General features: G+C 41.3%; 1 protein-coding gene across 2 annotated transcripts in view; it reads right to left on the bottom strand.

The window, feature by feature from the left end:
• Positions 1-22,481, bottom strand: part of EDC3 (enhancer of mRNA decapping 3) — a 51,394-nt gene that overhangs the window by 15,442 nt on the left and 13,471 nt on the right. For both annotated transcript variants that reach the window (XM_024761696.1, XM_024761697.1), the window contains 3 exons: positions 19,398-19,608; positions 16,134-16,450; positions 6,561-6,896 (listed from right to left, as the gene is read on the bottom strand). In XM_024761696.1, the coding sequence (XP_024617464.1) occupies positions 6,561-6,896; positions 16,134-16,450; positions 19,398-19,561 (817 nt within the window). In that variant the 5' untranslated portion in view covers positions 19,562-19,608. The remainder of the gene's footprint in view (positions 1-6,560; positions 6,897-16,133; positions 16,451-19,397; positions 19,609-22,481) is intronic.

The following is a 22,481-nucleotide window of genomic DNA, read 5'->3' as shown; positions in this document are numbered from 1 at the left end:
TTGCTCCGCAGCATGTGGGATCTTCCCGGACCAGAGCTCAAACCCGTGTCCCCCACATTGGCAGGCAGATTCTTAACCACTGAGCCACCAGGGAAGCCCTCCAGTCATGAATTTTTATGAGAAGTAAGAGGCAAAGATGGCCACAAAGTTTCATGCTGGACACTTTAAAAATGGTGATTCCACTGAAAGAAATGGGAATGCTAAGGAGTCAAAGATATGGGAGGGGGTGAATGACTGACTTAGCTTTGATATGTTGAATTTAAGGAGGATGACAGATACATTGAAATCAAACCCCTGCCTTGCTCTGGCCAGACGCCTGTGGCTGTGAAACGGCAAAGGGCACATAATAGCAAAAAAGTCACATTTGCAGAGACCAACTCAAGTTTCTAAAATGACCAATTGGTACCTTCATCAAAACTCAGGTGTCAGGCCATAATGTGCTGGCTCCAGATCCCCCAGTCCTTAGTTTGAGTTTAAATTCTTAAATTAAAAACCTCTGGCAGCAAGTTGCCATGAGACCTTTTCCAGTAGGACTGTAGGAAGCACAAGTGTTCATTACTGGGGGAAGAGTCTAAGCCAAGACACCTGTCTCAACAGTACTGCTCTAAAACCTCATGAGTGCCAAGGACTACAACCAAGCCCTTCAGGCTGATGACACGTGTCCACCTGATTACCCAAGCCCAGAAACTCTGAAGGATTCCACATTAAAAGAACTTACTACTCCCTCCACTCCTGGCACTGGAGGATCTGCTAGAACCTGAGGATCCCAAAAATCAACCAAGTCACTGTCAAGGAGGTCTGCCCGCAGAGACACAATTTCAGAAACCAGGCTCATCAGCTCTGCTCAATGAAAAGCTGTGGTGGCACTTGGTGCAGGAGCACAGGTATTGTTAATGTAGGTTTTCTGGTTCCAGAACACCTTCTAGAATTTACCTCCTCATGTCTCCCCTGTGGCTCTCTTAGGATAAGAAATGTAAAAGAGGTGCCTCCCTGGGAATGGCATCCCTGTAGCACATGGTCTAATCTGTAAACACAGGAAGGGGAATGAGGGTTGAAGGGAGATCAAGGAAGAACCCATGTGGGTTGGGTCAATGGCTTGAAAAAGCAGTGAGATCATGACCAGTTCCACTGCAGCAGACACTCGAGTCTCCGCGTGAGAAAGATCCTCATGAGCACGACAGCCACTGAGGGCAGTCTTCACTATCCTCAGGGTAAGATTCTTCAATGGCCACTTCGAAGCTCAAAGATTTCTTTCTTTCTGAATTCCTTTTGAACACATAAACAAACCCAAAACAGATTTCCTGATTACCTGTTCTTCAGGAGGTAAAAAACACTGCTCATCTTGAAAGCATCAGGACACATCTTGAGGGACTCTGGGGACAAGAAGTAGAGGAAGGCAGACAGGGCTCAGAGGCAGAGATGGAATGCCAGCTGTGGAAAACAACTGACAGCCTGGAATGGTGAAAGCAGAGCTTGTCCTGAGAGCAAGATACATCGCTACTGAAGCTCAAAGAGGAGAATAAAGAGGCAAGCCAGAAGCAGCAGAAACAAACCAACTGTGGCTTCACCAGCTACTCCCCTTCAGAATAGAACTAGAACTGCTTTTACTGAGAAAAATGAGTATGGGTAAGTGGTGCTGAACTAAGGGAGCGCAAACCAGAGTGCCTCACTCAAACTCTGACTTGATCCTTTTGCAAGACAGTAAGCAGTATCTCTACTTCAGGTCATCTTCATACACTTGCTACTCCCCAAACTTCAGCAGACACACAGGGTGGAGGCTGAGGAACAACCTTCAGGCAAAGCCGATGGGACAACTGTGGAGATTCAGTGCCTGTACCAATAGCACCCTGTTGCCTCCCATCCAGCTTCTATATACTTGAAGACAAAAGAAGGCTACACAGTGGAAAACAAATGGCAGAAATTAAATCAGAATTCTACCTAAAATGAAGGGGTCTTGAATAAATGAACCTGAGAAGAATTTATTAGAACCCAGGGAACGAAGAACTCTAGACACTTTAAAGTCATTCCTGGTGAAAGATTTAATGGAACACTTAACTCCAACAAAATGAGGATAATAACAAAAAGGGGATAACAATGCAACCTAATAGAGATGCCATGAAAATTAACTGTGATAAGCATGTGAAGTGCTTAGAACGGCGCCCAGGACATAGTAAATACCCGATGAACGTGCGCTATTATGACGGTGATCATAATGTTGTTTCTCCTGAACCAGGCACTTACCCTTCCTTTTCTGCCACCTCTAAATCTTGTACACACTTCCATTATTTGTCTGGTTACCCTATGTAAGGCCCCCGAGGTGATGGACAGTGACTTACCCAGAGCATCTAGAACGGTGCCCGGCACACAGTAAAAATTTTATAAATGTTGATGCTTTGAACTAACTTTACTGAGACAGCCTTTGCACTTCACATTAAAGTCAAATATTGACTGAATAATAATTATAAGCCAGGCATTGCACTAGCTGCTTTCCACATGATCTCATTTAATTGCCAAATATTATCCCACTTTACAGACAAGGAAACAGGCTCAGTAGTCCCCATGTGGCTACATAACTCAATTCTCTGACCCTACAGAAGCCTCCTCTTTGAAGCCTTTAATACTGAATAGTTAGTAAGTCCCTCAGTGTGGCAACTCTACTAATTGCTTTCTCTGGGCTCAGCCACAAAGCAATGCAAGAAGAAAATCACAATAACTTGGCCCATTAAAACCTCATGCAATCTAACTACAACTGGACTCGCTGCCATTCTTCACACCCCACAGATTCAATGCCTTTGAATTGTTGTTCACTCAACCCTCTTCAACCTGTCTTCAATCATCAAATCCTATCAAAGTCCCCTTTGTCACTTCTCTCACATCTCTGTCTTCCTTTCCATTCAGAGGTCCAAACCCCTGGCATATTAGTTATGTCACCAGTCTAACTTATCTTCCTGCTCTGGTCTCTCTCCTCAAATTCTACCCTGAATTCTATCGTAAGACCAGTATTCCTAAAGACTAACAAATCTTCCTAAAGGAGATTCTGGATCATGTCTTCTTCAGAATCCTTCAGTTGCTCCTGATGGCCATAAAACAAGGGACAGCATTAGCACACAGGCTCTCTGTGCTCTGGTCTAAAGCTATTTTTGATTCCTGCTATTCCCCCACACAAAAACCTCTGCCCTGGCCAAACCAGACACTAGCCAATCTCCCACACAGCCCTTTATCACACTACACAGCACCTGCCCAGCCTACCCGTAAGTATCTTCCTCTTCCTCTCTGGTGAAATCCTGCCCATGCTTCAAGGCTTCTGTCCTGCTCCCTTTGTGAAGCCTTCCCTGATCAGCCCAGCCTTCAGGACCTCTCATGCCCCTCAACACCCAATGCATTTAATGTCCACACTCTCACTGGACTCCAGGCATATATGGTATCTTTCCATTTCCTAGTACATCTTAATTACTTGGATGCAAGGACTGTCTTGAGTGACTTACATGTAGTAAGCACAGTGTTCTGACTGGCCCACACCGTCTTAAAAATTACTTTTAGAATATTATGTATGTTGAGCAAAGATTCTTCTCTGAAGCCTTACCACTCTCCTAACCGGTGTTCTTTGGGGACCTCTCACCTCCGAACACAGAGTGCTCACATGCATCTAGCATTTTATAGGCAAACTTAACCAACATGTATGCAACCACAGGATACAATTATTTAGCAGCATAGGTCCAAGCTGGAGGAATGTCTGACCATCTGTTGGAGATAGTAGCACTGTTAAAGGATCCAAAGGGGCCTTCCAGAGAGAAAAGATTTGGGTTAAACAAAGAGCTAAATTTAGCTGCTTCCTGAATGTGTTTTCCCAATCAATAGACCTTTTATAACACTGCCCCCACTCCGTGCACACAGTTGGCAAAGAGTATTGCCAAGAGGAATACGAGCAATTAGAGAGTAACAGCTTAGAAACTGTTGACACCACTCAGCATGCAGACAATGTGTAGGATACCAGCAGCAAGCTGCCAGAATCCTGAAACCCAGGCCATTACCAAGTGGGTAGTAAACATGTTGTTCTTTTGCTACTCTGGGAATTAGCAGAAAATAAGTATTTGGGGTTCTAGGACATGAATGTCACAAGGCTAGATTGGGGAGCCAGCCAAACCACTCTCTACAACTGCAGATCTAAGTTGGTCTATTCCTGAGGGAATACTAAAGAGAAAACACTATGTAGTCTAATTGCCATTAAACTGCCCTTCTCTTCTTATATCCTTCTTTCTCTTTAACATATCTGTATCCAGAAAAGGAAAGGAAATGTGATAGATAAGGTTTATAGAGACTTTACCTCTCTGGACCTCAATGTTCTCAATCTGTTAAATGAGAAAATTATACTAGGTGATCAAGTAACCTAACACTAACATTTTTTTTTGTCCTAGCTTGTTTCCCCACATATTCCAGATAGCTTGCCTCATTCTGATACTAACGTTTGGATAGTAAATCCAACTGGAAAAGTGTCCCCAGCCAGGCACTACGTGAATAACACTGAGTAAAAACCTGCTTTGCGACTTGTGCCTTGGAGCTGGAGCAGAGACAAAATCACCTGTAGAAGCTGCTCAGCAAGATAACTGCTTGCTTGCTCTATTTCCAGCATAGATCCTGCTTGGCAAAAGGACTTCATTTCCACTCCTTATCACTGCTGAGAACAAAGAGAAAAACCAGATGGCATGAGGCTATAGGGCCTCTTGTACCCTCACTGTCATGCTTCAGTGAAATGCAACTGGTTGCTACACACCACAAGCCGCCACACCCGAGTTCTTGGCCAGTGCCTAGCACATGTGGTTTGTAGTATGTCTGTTAATGGCAATTCTGGAAAAATATGAGAGGAGGGAACTTTCACTTCTGTCATTAAACAAAATGCGAACATTAAGCTGGGGAGACAGAGTATGTAGGAAGAAAAAATTCCCACCTCTCCTGTTGTCTACTTTGGCAAATGTTTTCTTAGGCTCTTTTAGATCTGAGAATCTTTCCTGATTCTTAGTGCTATTCTCTCCCTGTTAGCCACTTCACTCCAAGGCAGGCTATAATCTCCCCAAGCTCAGGAATTTCAGGGAAATCACACACGGCACGACCCAACCACCTCAGCTTCCAGAGAATGACCTGTAAAGGCAGCTTATTTTGCCACTGAGGGCAGTAAAAAGGAGAACAGTCAAAAGTGGATGGACGGTGTATGTATAGCTGATTCACTTTGTTAAACTAACACACCACTGTAAAGCAATTATACTCCAATAAAGATGTTTAAAAAAAAAAAAAAAAGTGGATGGACAGCAGGATCTGAGTATACGACCAGACCTGATGGACAACAGCTGCCTTTGAAAAGCTTAAAACCTGGCAATTTAAATTAAGCCTGATTCTGAGCTAGGTTGTTTGCCTTAACATAGGTGATAAAAATCAAAGGAGTTCAGCAACTCACACTGTCAGTGTCACTTAAGGAAACTACCTTAGTAAAGAGGCTTGCCTGCCAGAGTCTGATCGTGAAAGACAGAAATTAGTAGTCTTTCTTAACCTGACAATCTGTTTATTTCTTTTTTTTCCATACAGAAGCTTTTACACTCAGCAAAACCAAATACAACAGAGCCCTACTGATGTTTACAAAAATGCCATGCCATATCTCTGATTTTCCCCCATATGTAACTAAGCTGTCTCCATAAATCTCCCTGTAACTGCTACTAGCATTCAAGGTTTATATTCCCTATAGTCAAGACTCCAAATGATTATTATACTCATTAAAATGATCGATTCCTCCTTTAGCTCCTAAGATCATTTAACAACAATAGTTCCAATCTGTAATCTAAGAAGCCCAGTTAATAATAAGTTTGGGGGGAAGGGACAGAGACAAGGATGAGGTAGACCACCTGTCCTACAGCTGCCTCAAATGCCATGTTTGAAGAAAAGATCCAAATGCTAAAAGAAAAAACAAAACCACAAAATTAAAAATCACTGAGTTAACAGATTAGGCTATCATACACAGTGACCTACCTAATTACCAAGGCACTACACTGTCACATAAGCATTATGACTAGCCAACCCTCAATGACCAGGGCTAGCAGGAGATGAGGACAGTGTAGTAAACAAATGTAATTTATTGAAACCCTAATTTTAGCCAATGGTTTCAACTACTCAGCTCTATTTCTTACCCCAGCAAACAACCAGTGAAACAGAGTTGAACTTCTGGTAAAATCTACAGGCAGTAACAGTGAAGCCAAAGTGAAAATAGAGCTGACTATGTCAATCTAGATAGTCAGCCTCTATGCCTTTAGTTGTTAACCATAACATACTTAACAGCAGACCAGATCCTGCCAGGTATAGGATATAAATGGACATGTAGAGAAATCAGCCCCCACGCTAACCTAGTGGTAGGTAGGATGGCCACAGTCTCTAAAAGACAATATAATGGGCCAACCACCATGCCCCTTGAGTTAATTCCTACTACAAGACTCTGACTCAGAATCTGGGTCATTCTGTTTCAAGTATTAAAAAAAAAAAAAAGGAAGAGCAGCCAGTGGGACGTGGGGTTAACTTACCTGTGCAGAACTCCTTGCCCATGTTGTGGGGCACTGTGATCCGACGATAGACGATGGGCTCAGACTCCAGGATGTTCTCATCATGGCGGTACCGAGTAGGCCTCTCACTTGGGATGCCCCGGGAACGGGTACCACTTCTCCTCTCATAAGTATCAATCTCCTCAAACACAGCTGCTTTGTCAAAAAGGGCCAGGTTCCCTTCAAAATCAAAATCTGTATCTGGGATCTCCTCAATATCATCCCCAAAGCACTCGTCATCTTTATTCTTCATCTGGCCGTTCTTTAAGCCACTTTTCTTTGGAGTTGCCTGATTTGGGTGCCTGCTACTAGATGACCCTGGAGAAAAAAACAGGGACTAAAGTCAGTGTGCCCACAGAAAGTGCTCAGTATAAGTGGAAAATACATTAGTCCTTTGTGGACAGTGGTACAGGAATCAATGTGAAAATGGTATAAGGCAAAGCTATTCCTAAACCCATTAAGTAGAAAAAATTACCACAAATCTCATGGAATAATAGATTTCGTATATTACCCAACTAACAGTGAATATGAAATAAGCAGTACTCCTGGAAATCTTAAGCTCTGCTCTTCATAAGGGAATTGGTAATGACTGAGGCTTTTTTGACAACTGAATATATCAAAAAAGTGGAAGGGAAAGAATATAGCAGTCTCCTCCCACAGGTCTGGGTGGTTTGATTCTGAATGTCCAGCAGTTAATTAAGAGAGAAATACCCCCAGAGTAAAAGAAGGCCAAGTCCTCATAACCTGAAGCTCATAGGAAGATCTTACTCAAGTGGCTCTGAATTCCATGCTTACCAAGCAAGCAATCTTCTGATTTTTTAACTCAGTCTTAGGCTAGACCCCAGTAGGAGGGAATCCCTGGGTTTAGACAGATTCCAGACCTTGAGCCAGATATACATCTACCACTATAAGTTGATATATTTTGATTTATAGGCCTGTTTTTAGATCTTTTGGTTAATGTGATCTCTTTTCTCAAAATTTTACCACTTTTGGGTAAGCAATTTCTGAACCATCAAATGATGACAAGGACCATATTGACCTGATCCTGTAGAGGGCACACCAAGATGCATATTAACACCACAGCAGTCAGTCACTCTCTGTCTCTGAAACTCTATTTGGCCACTACATATCAGTCAACTACTCCTCTAGCAGCCAAGGCAGAAGACCCCACAGAATTCTCCAAACCATCCCTTCCCAGAGAATCCTGAACTGAGTTAATAGTTTGATCCCCATCTGATCATCCTGAAAGGATGGACCAGGTGACTGGTATGGTAAATGGAACTGCCAACATAGTCTGGATAAACATAATGTACTTCCTTTTGTGAGAACCAGCTCAATTATTGAAAATACTCAAGAAGAGGTTAGCATGATCATGAGCAAACCCCCTCACACATATCATCCCAACTATACTGCTCTAACTTTACTCTCAGCAACTCCCTTCTATCCAATGGACCATGAGTCACGAGACCTAGGATCTATTTGCATGCTGTATAATCTTATACCTATCACCCAACTTCTCAATTTCCTTGTATGTAAAACGATCACTGTGGTACCCCTAGCAGGGTTTCTAGTACATAGCAGTCAATAAATATTTCTTTAATGTTATCAATCAATATCAGCAAGATCAATTACAACAATTATTCTGAAAGATGAATACTGTGCAAAATATAACTCATGTCTAAGTCTTCCTAATGCCAAATATTGGTATGGAAAAGGGCTATACTGGCAGTTAGGATGAGATTTAGGCCTCTGAAAAAAACCCAAGGCTGACCAAAATTATGAAGGGGAGGAAGAGTTGGCTGAGTCACCATAAACAGCTGAGATTACGAACCACTGAGAAGCTTGTCAAAGTCTGGGTTAAGTTCTAGTTCCGATATTCTGATAAAAACATTTAGTGAGAGCATGCTGTGTGCCATAGCCAGGTACCAGGAATATAGTACATAACCAAGACATGCTACCCAAAAAGGAAGGAGGAGAGATATATAAGCAAATAACTAAAATACAATATAATGAGAATTATAATAGAAGTTTATATAAAGTGCTATAGAAATATGCATGAGAAACAGAGTTGGATTAGGAATGCGAGAGCAAGAATGAAAATACAAGGTCAGGATAACACCATTAGCGATGTATGCAGGCGAGGGAAGAACCAGAGAAAAAAGTCCAGTTTGCAAGATTATCAATGTACTGCCTCAATATTAAATCAATAGGGACATCCCTGGTGGCACAGTGGTTAAGAATCCACCTGCCAAAGCAGGGGACACGGGTTCAAGCCCTGGTCTGGGAAGATCCCACATACCGCGAAGCAACTAAGCCCGTACGCCACAACTACTGAGCCTGCGCTCTAGAGCCCATGTGCCACAACTAATGAAGCCCATGCACCTAGAGCCCATGCTCCACAACAAGAGAAGCCACCGCAATGAGAAGCCTGTGTATCGCAATTAAGGGTAGCCCCCGCTTGCCCCAACTAGAGAAAGCCAACGCACAGCAATGAAGACCCAACGCAGCCAAATAAATAAATTTATTTTAAAAAATAAAAAATATTAAATCAAGATTATTAGGAAATAGGTCTCTGGCCCAGGGGTCTCTCTCCAGTGGTTGTGTGCATACCCAGGAGTGCAAAGGATGATCCACTGGGATGCAGGGAGAAGATACTGAATATTTTATTTACTTTCTTTTAACTAAAAACAGGAAGAAATTAAGCCTTATGAACTTAATGTACAGATGGAAATTGGCACCCTTATGAGGTTTCATGCCACCCAATCACTGCCAGTATTTGAACTATCTGAGGAATGAATGATGTTCCATAACAAGAAGTGTGTCCATGCAAGTGGATTTACATCAGAATTTTTAAATTGTGGTAAAATATACATAACATACAATTTACCATTTAAAACCATTTTTAAGTGTACCGTTCGATGACATTAAGTACATTCACATTGAGCAACTATATACATTTTTAACTACTAAAGCGTACAAAAGTGAGTAAGCGGCTTTAAAGGATTCCTATAAAAAAGCTATGTATTGGGACTTCCTGGCGGTCCAGTGGTTAAGACTCCATGCTTCTAATGCAGGGGGTGCGGGTTCAATCCCTGGTTGGAAAACTAAGATCCCACATGCTGTGCAGTGCAACCAAAAAAAAAAAAAAAGCAGCTATGTATTAAAGATAATACTAATAATGCAATTATAAGTGAACAAGAGAATGGCAGACGTAACACTTCCTCTATTTCTCTTATAGGCTTCTTTAACCAGACTGTTTTAAAAATGTAATCTAATCAGATCTAAGAAGACAGCCTCCCAAATTAAAAAGTAATCAAGGTTATTCCAAACATGAATCCATATGGACTACCACTGATTAACTTCACCCTAAGTGTGTACTCTACATCATAGCCCTGGGGCCAAATCCAGCCCAAACACTGTCTGCTTCTGTAAATAAAGTTTTACTGGAACACAGTTACATTCATTTGTTTACATATTGTCTAAGGCTCCTTATGTGCTACAAAGACAAAGTTAAATGTTTGAAACAGAGATCTTATGGCCTGCAAGGCCTAAACTATTTAATATCTGATCCTTTACAGAAAAAGTTTGCTCAGTCTGCTCTACATCATGCCTCTCACAGGTATTCTCTCCAACTATAACTGCCATTAAAAGAAAAAAAAAATTTTTTTAATTAACTGAATGTAACCAGAATTCTTTGAATCTCTGTTCTATTCAAGGTGTTAAGTGTGTCACTTGTCATTCAGACCTGTTAGCCAATACTATGCCTGGTCCACCATAAGTAAACAAGAATCTCTGCTGAATTATGAAATCAAAACAGCCATACCAAAAAACAAAACAAAACAAAAAAACCCCAAACAACAAAAGCCTCTAAAGAGGTTATAAAAAAAAAGACAACTTGAGACTGTGAGAAAGAAAGGGAACCATCAAAAACTATGCCAAGTGTGTTGCGTGACTGAAAAGGACAGGAAGATGAAGTCAACAATGATACAAGAGGGAGTATGACGCAAGGGCTTCACAGGAAATCAGTTCAGTCATGTCCATTATGAACTGACAATGAACTATCCTGGACCTATCAAAATGACAGATGAAGACAAGCAGTTTATCAATGGTAGAGAAGACAGTAAAAGAAGCAAAACGGGAAATCATTTTTGGCTTGGCCACAGACTCTACAAACATAACTTACAAACCCACAGTTCTGACTTTAGAAAGTATCAAGTATTTTCTCATGCTCCCTCTGACTAAAGATCTTCCATTCATTCATTTGACAAAGATACACTAAGGATCAGCTATGTTCCAAATACTGTCAGGAAAGCAGATAGTGAAAAAAATTTCCAAGAGGAAATACTGACACCATAGGTCAGCAAGAAAAAGGTAAGAGAATATAAAGTAAATGAAAGGCAGGCTAAAATTCTCAGTTGTCTCTTATTCTTCCCTTTCCTCATACTTTAAAACAAATATTGGGAAGTCCTGGGTGAATAAGCTGTCTCAATACTTGGCTTATTCAGCCCAAAGGGCCTGGCTCTGTATTAAACTGGCCTTTGGCCACTAGGAGAGAAAAGCACTTCCTCTGGAAAAGATAAACAATGCTTCCCAGATTTCTTTACCTTTCAATTACAAGGGCCAAGTGTGTGTTAAGACTAGAGGCTGGCTGCCTTCCTGTGCCATTTTGCTGCCAGCCTTTGGCACAGAGGCCCTTTGGCCAGGACAACTTATAACAAACCCATTGTTGTGTAACAGTGCCACTTATTTATTGGTTTTTGTCACACACATATTGTAAAGGGGAACTTTGTCCTGCACTTACAGCACGCTAAAGGGCACATGAAGGTCAAATTACAAATGTTTTAGTGTCGGACTCAATGGGCTTTGTGAGCAGGTTCCTGAGAGTATCTGGTACCTTCTTTTCAACTCCCAAATTCCAGGCCCTGGTAATCAGTCAACTTCTTGGGCCCCAGCAGCAGCACCAGGGTTTTCAAGTCTGGTGGATAAATGAAGCACATCCAAGGAGGTTAAGAAGTCACATTAGAACCGCAGAAGGATCATGAAAACTAAGCAAAAAATAACTTTAAGGCCTCAGATGGTGGGATCACTGTTACACTAAACAGACCATATAACAGGCCTCAGGAGGTTTCCCTCTGCTCCCTGGGACTGATGCTCCATTCATCCACTTGACAAATATTCTAAGTGGTCAGTTCAACGACCAAAGTCACCGGAACTACTCTTTATAACCACCCTCCCACCCCCCCTTCTTTTACAATCTAAAAGAAGAGATTAAAATCTGCTTGTGCTAAAGCTCTCATCAGTGTTGGATTAGGTAACTAGAACCAACAAATCCGTCAACAACTTATTACTAACTCTGAAAGAACAATTAAAAGCCAGAATCAACGAGAGATTATATTCCTATAGCTTTATCAATCTACTAGTCTCAACATCAATGTACATATACCAGAGAAAATTTGATTTACAGATCTCTAATAAGAAAAAGACTTAATCTCCATTTCTCACTCATCCATGAAACAAACATTAATAATCTACATTACAACTGTGGTGGGAAGAAACCAATCTACCTCCTTGGAATCCTTAAAATGCTACATAAATGCTAAGTCAGTCAATCTCCGGCAGACCTTTCTACTTATCTTACAGGGTTCACGAATCAGATAAATAAATGTAACTCTGTTTTCTATCACAAACCAATTCTGAGCCACATCACATCATCCAATTCCCAGGCCACAGACATCTTCCACACAAATCTGGATTCAAAAGAAATTCTCGAAAAGAGAGTCTAACAGTTTACTGCCCATGACCTTATTTACATGCACTTAATAATATAGGAAAGGGGAATGGATCAAACAGCGAAAGCAGAAGAAGCATCAACCAGAGCACACTTTTTAAAAAAACTTTTTAGTTTAATTTTATTTTTTTGGCTGCGTTGGGTCTTCGTTGCTGCGCGCGGGATTTCTCTAGTTGTGGCGAGCGGGGGCTGCTCTTTGTTACGGTGCACGGGCTTCTCATTGCAGTAGCTTCTCTTGTTGTGGAGCACGGGCTCTAGGCACACGGGCTTCAGTAGTTGTGGCGCACGGGCTTAGTTGCTCCACAGTATGTGGGATTTTCCCGGACCAGGGCTTGAACCCGTGTCCCCTGCATTGGCAGGTGGATTCTTAACCACTGCACCACCAGGGAAGCCCAACCAGAGTATACTTTTGAGAGTGACCCCACTTTTTACTATATCAGACTTGTTAAAGATCAAATAAATTACTTGTTTTGAAGTTAACTGTACTCTTTCAAGAGAGTTGCTATAATCATTAGTAACGGGGGAAGAAAAGAAAAAGAAACAAACTGACAAGTCTCACCATAACACCCAGCAATCACACCCCCTAAGTATTTACCCAACTCACCTAAAAACTTATGTCCACATAAAACCTGCACACAAATATTTACAGCAGCTTTATTCATAATCACCAAAAGCTGGAAGCCACCAAGATGTCCTGATATATCCATACAATGGAATATTATTCAGCAATAAAAGGAAATGGGCTACCAAGCCACAAAAAGACATGGATGAATCTTAAATACATATCAAGTGAAAGAAGCTAGTCTGAAAAGGCTACATACTACGTAATTTTAATTATGGGATATTCTGGAAAAGGCAAAACTACAGAGGTGGAGGGTAAAAAGATCAGTAGTTGCTGGGGGAGGGGGGCGGCGGGCAGTCCCTGAGAGAAAAGGGGAAGGACTGAATAGGCGAAACACAGGGGATTCTGCAGAGTACTGTAATGAGAGATACAAGATACTATGTACTTGTTAAAACCCACAGAACTTTAGAGCACAAAGAGTGAGCCTTAATGCATGCAAATTTTTTTTAAAAATCACTGAGGAGGTTGTAGGGTCCAAGGATGAAATGCTGAATGTAAGGAAACAATCTGTTACAAATACATGAAACAAGTCAATGAAGGGGGTGCGAGTATGGATTAGGGTTAGTAATTCTGATACTGTATATTGGAATTGAATAATTTAAGTCAATGGATGGCAGATGGTATGGGTTTCTCACAGTTGGAGGGAGAGGTTACAGATAAGGAGGAGGCTAGAATGATCCATGTGGTAATGGATTAGCCTTGCACACATCAGTATGAACTTATATTTAGCTTAATATTATAGTAGTGAAGGTTACATAAAGAAGTATCTACAGATATGTGTACATACACTGGTTGAGTATACACATATATATTTTCCTGCTGTCAGCTGAAGGGCGACACCCAGTAGCAATGAGCACATCTAGTGGCTAGACTGTGGTTTGTAATACCATTCTCCAGTAAAAGGAAACAGGGCTCCTTGGAGACATGGCTGATTCTAGGGCTGGGGCAGGAAATATAAAAGATAAACCTGGAGCACCTTGTAGTGCCAGAAAGTAAGGAAGTACTGGGGGGAAAAAAAAACCCACCCACAATGATGGGAGCATGTCAAAGGTACACAGTAGCCAACTGGAAGAGCTCTCAGCGTCCAAAGCTGAAACAATCTGAGTACCAAAATAAAGTGGTATTGAATTATAAGCCAAAGTATAAAATAAATACTTATAAGTCCATACTGATGAAAATAAATGATAAAAACAAATGAGAGAGAAGAGACAAATCTCTGGTGCAGAAGAATTCCAAGTAACTTATGTAGATACTCTGCATAAGTCTCCACTCCTTAGGTGTGGGCTGTACATACTGACTTCAGAGGAGAACTCTGACACACACTACCTTAGCCAGGCAATCAAGGTCAACATCAAAAGTCATAAACCACGGTGGCAGTACGTACTCTTGATATGACGTGATGAAAATGACACTTTCTCTCTGTGGTCTTCCTCCCAAAAGCATACAACCCCAGTCTAATCATGAGAAAAACATCAAATACCAATTGAGGAATATTCTACAAAACAGCTGACCAGTGCTCATCAAAACTGTCTAGGTTATCAAAAACAATGAAAGTCTGAGAAACCATCAGAGCCAAGAGAAGACATGACTACTAAATGTAATGTGGTATGCTGGATGAGAGCCTGTAACAAGGACATGAGGTAAAAACTATGGCAATCTGAATAAAATATAGACTTTGGTTAATGTATCAACACTGGTTCATTAAATGTAACAAATGTATCATAGTAATGTTAAGATGTTAATAAAGGGGAAAATATGTGTGAAAAATGTAATTTACAAATTGCTAATGAAGATTATCTACAAGTACATGAGAGATTATAAACTGCTTGAACATTCGAACTTAACAGAGAGTCAATTTTTTGGTAAAGAAAAAATGTTTTTTTTTTTAAAGGGGCAGGTACATCAACTTCGAAGCTCAGTACATTGGTTCTACCTTTCTATTTTTTTTTTTTTTTTGCAGTACACGGGCCTCTCACTGTTGTGGCCTCTCCCGTTGCAGAGCACAGGCTCCGGACGCGCAGGCTCAGCGGCCATGGCTCACGGGCCCAGCCGCTCTGCGGCATGTGGGATCCTCCCGGACGGGGACACGAACCCGCGTCCCCTGCATCGGCAGGCAGACTCTCAACCACTGCGCCACCAGGGAAGCCCCTTTTCTATTTATTTAGAAAAAAGTTTTTTTTTTCTTAAAGAGAAAATAAAGCAAAGTACAGAAGGTTGAAGTCTAAATGGAAAAAGTCATTTTGTATCCAATAATTCTACAGTTTTTCAAAGGATACAGAAGAACTAACAACTCAATTTCAGTCTCAGATCTTCAATCACTGTCAATTCAGATAGTTATTTAAGAAGCACTGAAGGAAAAGTGCCTTGAAATACCTTTTTTTCCCTCAAAATTCCAATAGTTTAGTCACAGAATCAGGCATTTTCAAAACTTAAAAATGTTGGCTTCTGAAGGGCCACACAGATTCTAGTGAATCTTCTATAATTCACTATTATAACATTATTCTAGTAAATATTCAATATGTTAAAGAACATACCTGATTCTTGTGAATTAACTACAGTTCTATAATGAGCAAGCGACATTCAACAATTTGTCAGTACCAAACAAAACTGGGCATTAACACACACCAGTGTATGCCCTCCTTGGTGTGCCGGCCGGGACAGTGAACACAGCAAATTTAGAACTGTCCATCTGTCAGAAACTGTAAGATCACAGAGATGCCTAGGCCCATCCCTTCCTCTCCTCTGAGGATGGGAGTCAAATCACAAAAAGAGAAGTTATTCAAGAATCCCCAGAACAGCTTTAGTGCAGGTTCAACCCAGACTTCACTACTACCACCAGTCACCAGATTAAAAACAACATCACTTTTGTCTATGTGAACTCTAGGCAGATCACTGACTTTTTTAGAAGGAAGGGAAGAGGTGGGAGAGGGCAGGGAGCTGGTGTGAGTCTCTAACAGCTCATTTCCTTTCCCTTTAATACCTTGAGGAACTAGATCCAGAAGAAAAGAAACATGCTATATTTTTGCGAAGCTCTGCCAGCATCCTTTTTTTATTAGGGTAATAAATGACTTATTTAAAGAACAGAAGTGGATAAGTGGACAGGAAACATCAGGTTAAGAAGAAATATTAACTTGATCCAACTTACAAGAGTTGTGCCGACGACGGAAACTTTTGGACTGACTCAAGGATTCCATGTGCCTGTCCACATAGCTCTTTGAGCACTGCTGCTGGGGAGAGACTGCAACATCTTGGCTCTTCACATCTGTCCTCTTAGGGATGTTCTGAGGGGCACTGCTGGAAGAGGCTGGCTTCTTGACCAACTTGCCTGTGCCATTCTGATTGATACCTACTTGGCACCCAACACCAGAGGGGCCTAATTCTGTCTGATGAAGGTCTCCAAAATGTTGGTTTTCTCCAGGACCTGGTATCTCCAGAATTTTTAATTCCGTTATGTCACCTGCCCTGAAATATACAAAAGAGTCCAAGCCTCAAAACTATAATAGTGATAACAGAGATGAAACTGGGATCAACAGCAACCAGCTACACCTTTGCAGGGCTGCATTTCAATGAGTCATCAGAGGCAAAACCTAGAAAAGGTAGTAGAGCACTTAAAGACAAGGCTCAGCCACTGACATTCAACTGACACAGCACTGGCCTTTAAAGAGACCTATTGTTAAGGGGGAGTTGGGGAGGGGGAGGGATGGAGTGGGAGTTTGGGGTTAGGAGATACAAACTATTAGAATTTATGGACAAGGTCCTACTGTAAAGCACAGGGAACTATATTCAGTGTCCTGGGATAGACCATAATGGAGAATAATATAAAAAAGAATGTATACATATGTATAACCGAGTCACTCTGCTGTACAGCAGAAATTAGCACAACATTGTAAATCAACTATACTTCAGTAAAAAATATAGAGACCTATTGTTAATCACAAAACTATCATTAACATCTTAGATTTCTAGACTGCTTAATAGTTTTTTTTCATTCATTCACTCACCTGCTCATCCGATAGGTATACACAGAGTACTTACTATATGGTAAGCCCTGTACTAGAAGTGGGGTATATATAGCTATGAAAAGCATTACATGCCCACAAGGAACTCACAGTCTGGTCAGCAGAAAATTCAAGTAGGTAATCAAAAGTGTTAAATACTATGACAGAGGTATGTACAGGGGACTAGAGCTCCCCAAAGCAAAATACATGCGAGTCTGGCAGAGATGGTTGAAGCACTTAAGCTAAGTCTGGTGGGGGAAGGAAAATAAGAGTTGGCCAAGCAGAGTATGGTAGGGAGAGGGGCATCTTAGGCCAAGGCTCAGAGATTGAGAAAACGTGGGCCATTTGAGGACCTGCAAATGTCACAGTGTTACTAAAGAGTAGAATGCTTATGGAGGGCCATTAGGAGCTAAGGCTGTGGAGGAAATTAGGGATCAGATCATAATCACACTGGATTTTCCTGGTGGCTGTAAGGAAGGTGGAGAAACTAGACGCAGGGTTACCAGTTAGGAGATGAGGCAAGAAATAAGAGGGGATGAACAGGGCAAGTGACAGTGCAAAGAGAGAGGGGAGGACAGAACCAAATAACATTTGGAATCCACAGAATTTGGTAACTAACTGAACATGAGGATCAAGAGAAAGAATTTATTATGACTCCTAAGCTTCTAACTTGGGTGAAAGGTGTCATTAGTCACTAATTAAGGGTACACCTTGGGAGGAAGAAATCTGCAGATAACATAATGAGCTCAGCTTTGAAAATCTTAAATTTAGGATATTCTGTGGGATATCCACCTGGAAATGACCAGTAGACAATTAAATTAAAGTGTATGTAATTCACATAATGGGTCTAAATTAAAGATTTGGGATCTCACTAATGTGTAAGAAGATACCCATGAGACTGTCTAAAGAGAATACAGACTGAGAAAAGAACCAAAGATAGAACTTTGACTAACCCCATCTTAAAAACTGAGAAGAAAAGGAATCTGGGTGGGCGGGGGGGGAAGGTGTATAAAGGAATGGAGGAATACATGGCAAGAAAACCCAAAGGGTGACAAAGAAACTATAAGAAGAGGCCATTCCAACAGTTAGGGCACATTTGAATAAGATTAGCATTGAGACACTCCACTGAATTTGGCACTTGGCAAAAGCTACTTCAGCAAGATGGTAAAGTTGGAAAAAAGACAATGGTGGAGTAGGGAGGGCCTAGAGGGACTAGGCCACAAAGGGAATGAAAGCAGACTACAGTTGACCCTTGAACAACAGTTTGAACTGTGCAGGTCCACTTATACATGGATTTTTCTTTCCCACTAAACACATTCTATAGTACCACATGATCCATGGTTGGTTGAATCTGCAGAGACAGAACCAGGGATACTGAGGGTCAAATGTAAAGTTATACCCAGACTGACGATGGCGCAGGCAGTTGGCGCCCTAACCTCCTCATTTTTCAAGGGTCAACTGTATTTTGCTCTGAAAAGAATTATGAGTACAAAGAGAAGGGAAATGACAGGGCAATACCTAGTGGCAAATGCAAGGTGTGTGTGTAGGTGGGGCAGGGGGGAGTGTTTTTACTATGGGGGAGGCCTGGGAATGTTAGAAAGCAAAGAGAAAAGTGACAGTATAAAGGTTGCAAGTGAGGACACAAAAGAAAAGGAGTAGGGCCTCAAAGGAGATAGAAAAGGATAGCACATAAAGCATACGTGCGATAAGGTTAGCCCTGAACACAAAGGATATTTCTTCCATGAAGACTTCAGAGGAGATAAGCAATAAGAATGGATACACCTACAGAAAAGGTTACATGTGGGTGTTGTTTAGGAAGTCAAGGAAGCTCTTGCCAGACAATTTCTTTTTTTAAAAAAAAAAAAGACATAAGAAAGGGAGGTTTCTGTCAAACTTGTGAAAAGAGGGATGTGGAGACATCTAAGGTTGAGATCTGTTAGCAAACACTAAGAAAAATACATTCCTGTAGCTAAGAACTTCAGCTACTGGCTACAGTGTGCCTCTGGAGATAAATCATAATATAAATCTACAAAGAGAGATAGTTACATGGTGGGGTGGGGGGATCAATAAAGACCTTAGATGTAAGAAAGCACAAATAATACAAAACTGAGAAAGGAAATCTGAAACCAGAAAACAGAAATATTATTCTGAATTTGACGCATTTAAATATAATATTGCATGTTTGACAGAGATAAGAAAAATGTTTCACAAACCCTGAATCATTAGCTGAAAGCTAATTATGACACGAAGTCTCTGCTGAAACAGTAGAACTATAAGATCTAAGATTGCAAAATCTCACCGCTGATAAGACTCTACTCAAAAGTAGCCCTATGCAAGAGAATATTGGCAATGAGACCTAGGTCAAGCTCCACAGATCACCAGACTGGATTTGGAAGAATCAGGATACTCACCTGAAAGTGACTTCGGGCACAAGGCACTTCACTCCATTGTGGAAAGGCCGGGTGAGAGAAATGGTCTGGCTGACCTGATCCACTGCTGATACTCTTCCCTGATAGACACCCAAGCTATCTCCACAGTTGATGGACACAATACTGCCCAGCCAATCCGCAGCCATGTCTCAGATGTGAGACCACCGTGGAGAGAAGGAACAATGCAGTGTACCTTGAGAAAAAGATAAATCTTTAATAAAATTCACCAAACATTATACCAGGTCTGTATCAGGTGTTCTTAATAATATATATTCTATCATATCCTTAATTGAGGTAATAAAGCATAAAAAATAAAGCTTTTTTTTTAGTAGGAGTAAGCATACTAATGAATAAGCAATACCATTAAATACATAGATCTTACAACTGCTTTAAACCACATGTACTGGATATTTACCTGCACATCAAATCACAAAAACCATCACTTGTTTTTTTTTCGGACTCTCAACCACTGCGCCACCAGGGAAGCACATATAACATTATATTTTAATATATCTGCCAGCAGAATGTTTTCAAAGAGAATAAGAAATAATATATAAAAAAATAATGCTGGTAATGTCACAGTAGCTCATATCAGACTAACCCTCTTGCTGATGAAAATGAAAAATTGTGGACAAAATTTTTTTTAAAAAAGCTGACTGAAGGCATTAGAGAACACTACACCTAACTACAGAATAACATTCTTTTCAAGTTCACTAACACATGCTGGGCCCTAAACTAGTATCAATTCATTTCAAAGGACTGAAATCAGACAGAGTATGCTCTTTGTCCATAACAGAATTAAATTTGAAGTTGATAATAAGGTATTTCAAATATCCCAAAATATCTGGAAATTAAGCGAGACATTTCTAAGTAACCTATGGGTCAAAGAAGAAATCAAAAGGGCAGTTAGAAAACAGTTCAAATTCGGGACTTCCCTGGCAGTCCAGTGGTTAAGACTCCGCGCTTCCACTGCAGGGGACGTGGGTTCGATCCCTGGTCGGGGAACTAAGATCCTGTACGCCACGCCACGTGGCCAAAAAACAGAAAACAGTTCAAACTCAATGGAAATGAAAATAGAACATATCAACATTTATGGGATGCACTTAAAATAGTGTTTGAAGGGAAATTTATATATTTATGTATTTCTAATATAAATGCTTATATTAGAAATGATGAAAGGTTTAAAACCAATGATTGGGCTTCCCTGGTGGCACAATGGTTAAGAATCCGCCTGCCAATGAAGGGGACACGGGTTTGAGCCCTGGTCTGGGAAGATCCCACGTGCCGCAGAGCAACTGAGCCCATGCGCCACAACTACTGAGCCTGCGCTCTAGAGCCCATTAGCCACAACTACTGAAGCCCACGCGCCTACAGCCCATACTCCCCAACAAAAGAAGCCACCGCAGTGAGAAGCCTGTGCACCACAATGAAGAGTAGCCTCCGCTCGCTGCAACTGAGAAAGCCCACGTGCAGCAACAAAGACTCAACATGGCCAAAAAAAAAAAGAAACAAAAGGGTTGCAACAGAAATGTCAGATAAAAAAATTAAGGCAAAAACACAGAAAGAGATTTATTTAATTCATGTCCATACAGGGTACAACTCACTAATAATATATATTACTATAATTCTCCATAGAGGTAATTTTATTATATCAAAATATAATATAGACTATAAAACAAGTATATAAAATATTCAAGGGCTTCCCTGGTGGCGCAGTGGTTGAGAGTCTGCCTGCCGATGCAGGGGACACGGGTTCGTGCCCCGATCCGGGAAGATCCCACACGCTGCGGAGTGGCTAGGCCCGTGAGCCATGGCCGCTGAGCCTGCGCGTCCGGAGCCTGTGCTCTGCAATGGGAGAGGCGACAGCAGCGAGAGGCCCGTGTAACGCAAAAAAAAAAAAAAATTCAAGAATAGGGACTTCCCTGGTGGTGCAGTGGTTAAGAATCCACCTGCCAATGCAGGGGACACGGGATCAATCCCTGGTCTGGGAAGATCCCACATGACACGGGGGAAGATCCCACAGCTGGCGGAGCAACCAAACCCATGCACCACAACTACTGAGCCTGAGCTCTAGAGCCTGTGAGCTACAACTACTGAGCCCATGCGCCACAACTACTGAAGGCTGTGAGCCCTAGAGCCCAGACGCTGCAACTACTGAGCCCACGTGCCACAACTACTGAAGCCCGCATGCTACAACTACTGAGCTTGTGCACTTAGAGCCCATGCTCCGCAACAAGAGAAGCCACCACAACAAGCAGCTCACAGACTGCAACGAAGAGTAGCCCCCACTTGCCACAACTAGAGAAAGCCCCCGCACAGCAAAGACCCAATGCAGCCAAAAAATTTTTTTTTTTAATTCAAGAATAATTTTTTAAGTCAACAGAAGAGAATTAAGACAATCTTCTTTGATGACTCAAGCAGAACATAAATATTTTTTAAAATAAAATAACATAGATACTTAGTTTAATAACTATATCAGGCTTCGTATCCTCCAGTGAAAGAATACAATTATACCTTGCTTTTGTTGTTAAAACAAACAAACAGTGATGGAATAAATGGATATCTATCAGTAGAAAATGAACACTGACCTAAATCTCTTAATTTATATATACGTTTACTCAAAATGGGTCATGGACTTAAATGTAAAATGTCAAACTATAAAACTTTTAGGAAAAGCATAAGAGAAGCCTTCAGGATCTAGGGTGAGGCAAAAAGTTCTTAGACTTGATCCATTAAAAGAGAAACTGATCAGATGGACTTCTTGAAAATTAAAAACTTTTGCTCTGCAAGAGGATCCTTGTTAGGAGGATAAAAAAGAAAAGTTACAGACTGGCAGAAAATATTTGCAAACTGCATTATCTGACAAGGACAAATGACTAGTATCTGGAATATATAAAGAACTCTCGGGACTTCCCTGGTGGTCCAGTGGCCAAGACTCCGTGTTCCCAATGCAGGGGGCCTGGGTTCGATTCCTAGTCAGGGAACTAGATGCATGCCACAACTAAGAGTTCGCATGCCGCAACTAAAGATCCCGCATGCTGCAACTAAAGATCCCACATGCCGCAA

The sequence above is a fragment of the Neophocaena asiaeorientalis genome, unplaced genomic scaffold (assembly GCF_003031525.2).
Source record: "Neophocaena asiaeorientalis asiaeorientalis breed wild unplaced genomic scaffold, Neophocaena_asiaeorientalis_V1.1 scaffold54, whole genome shotgun sequence".
Taxonomy (NCBI): domain Eukaryota; kingdom Metazoa; phylum Chordata; class Mammalia; order Artiodactyla; family Phocoenidae; genus Neophocaena; species Neophocaena asiaeorientalis.
The sequence above is the reverse complement of the archived record's forward strand: the minus strand, read 5'-3'. Positions and strand labels throughout refer to the sequence as shown.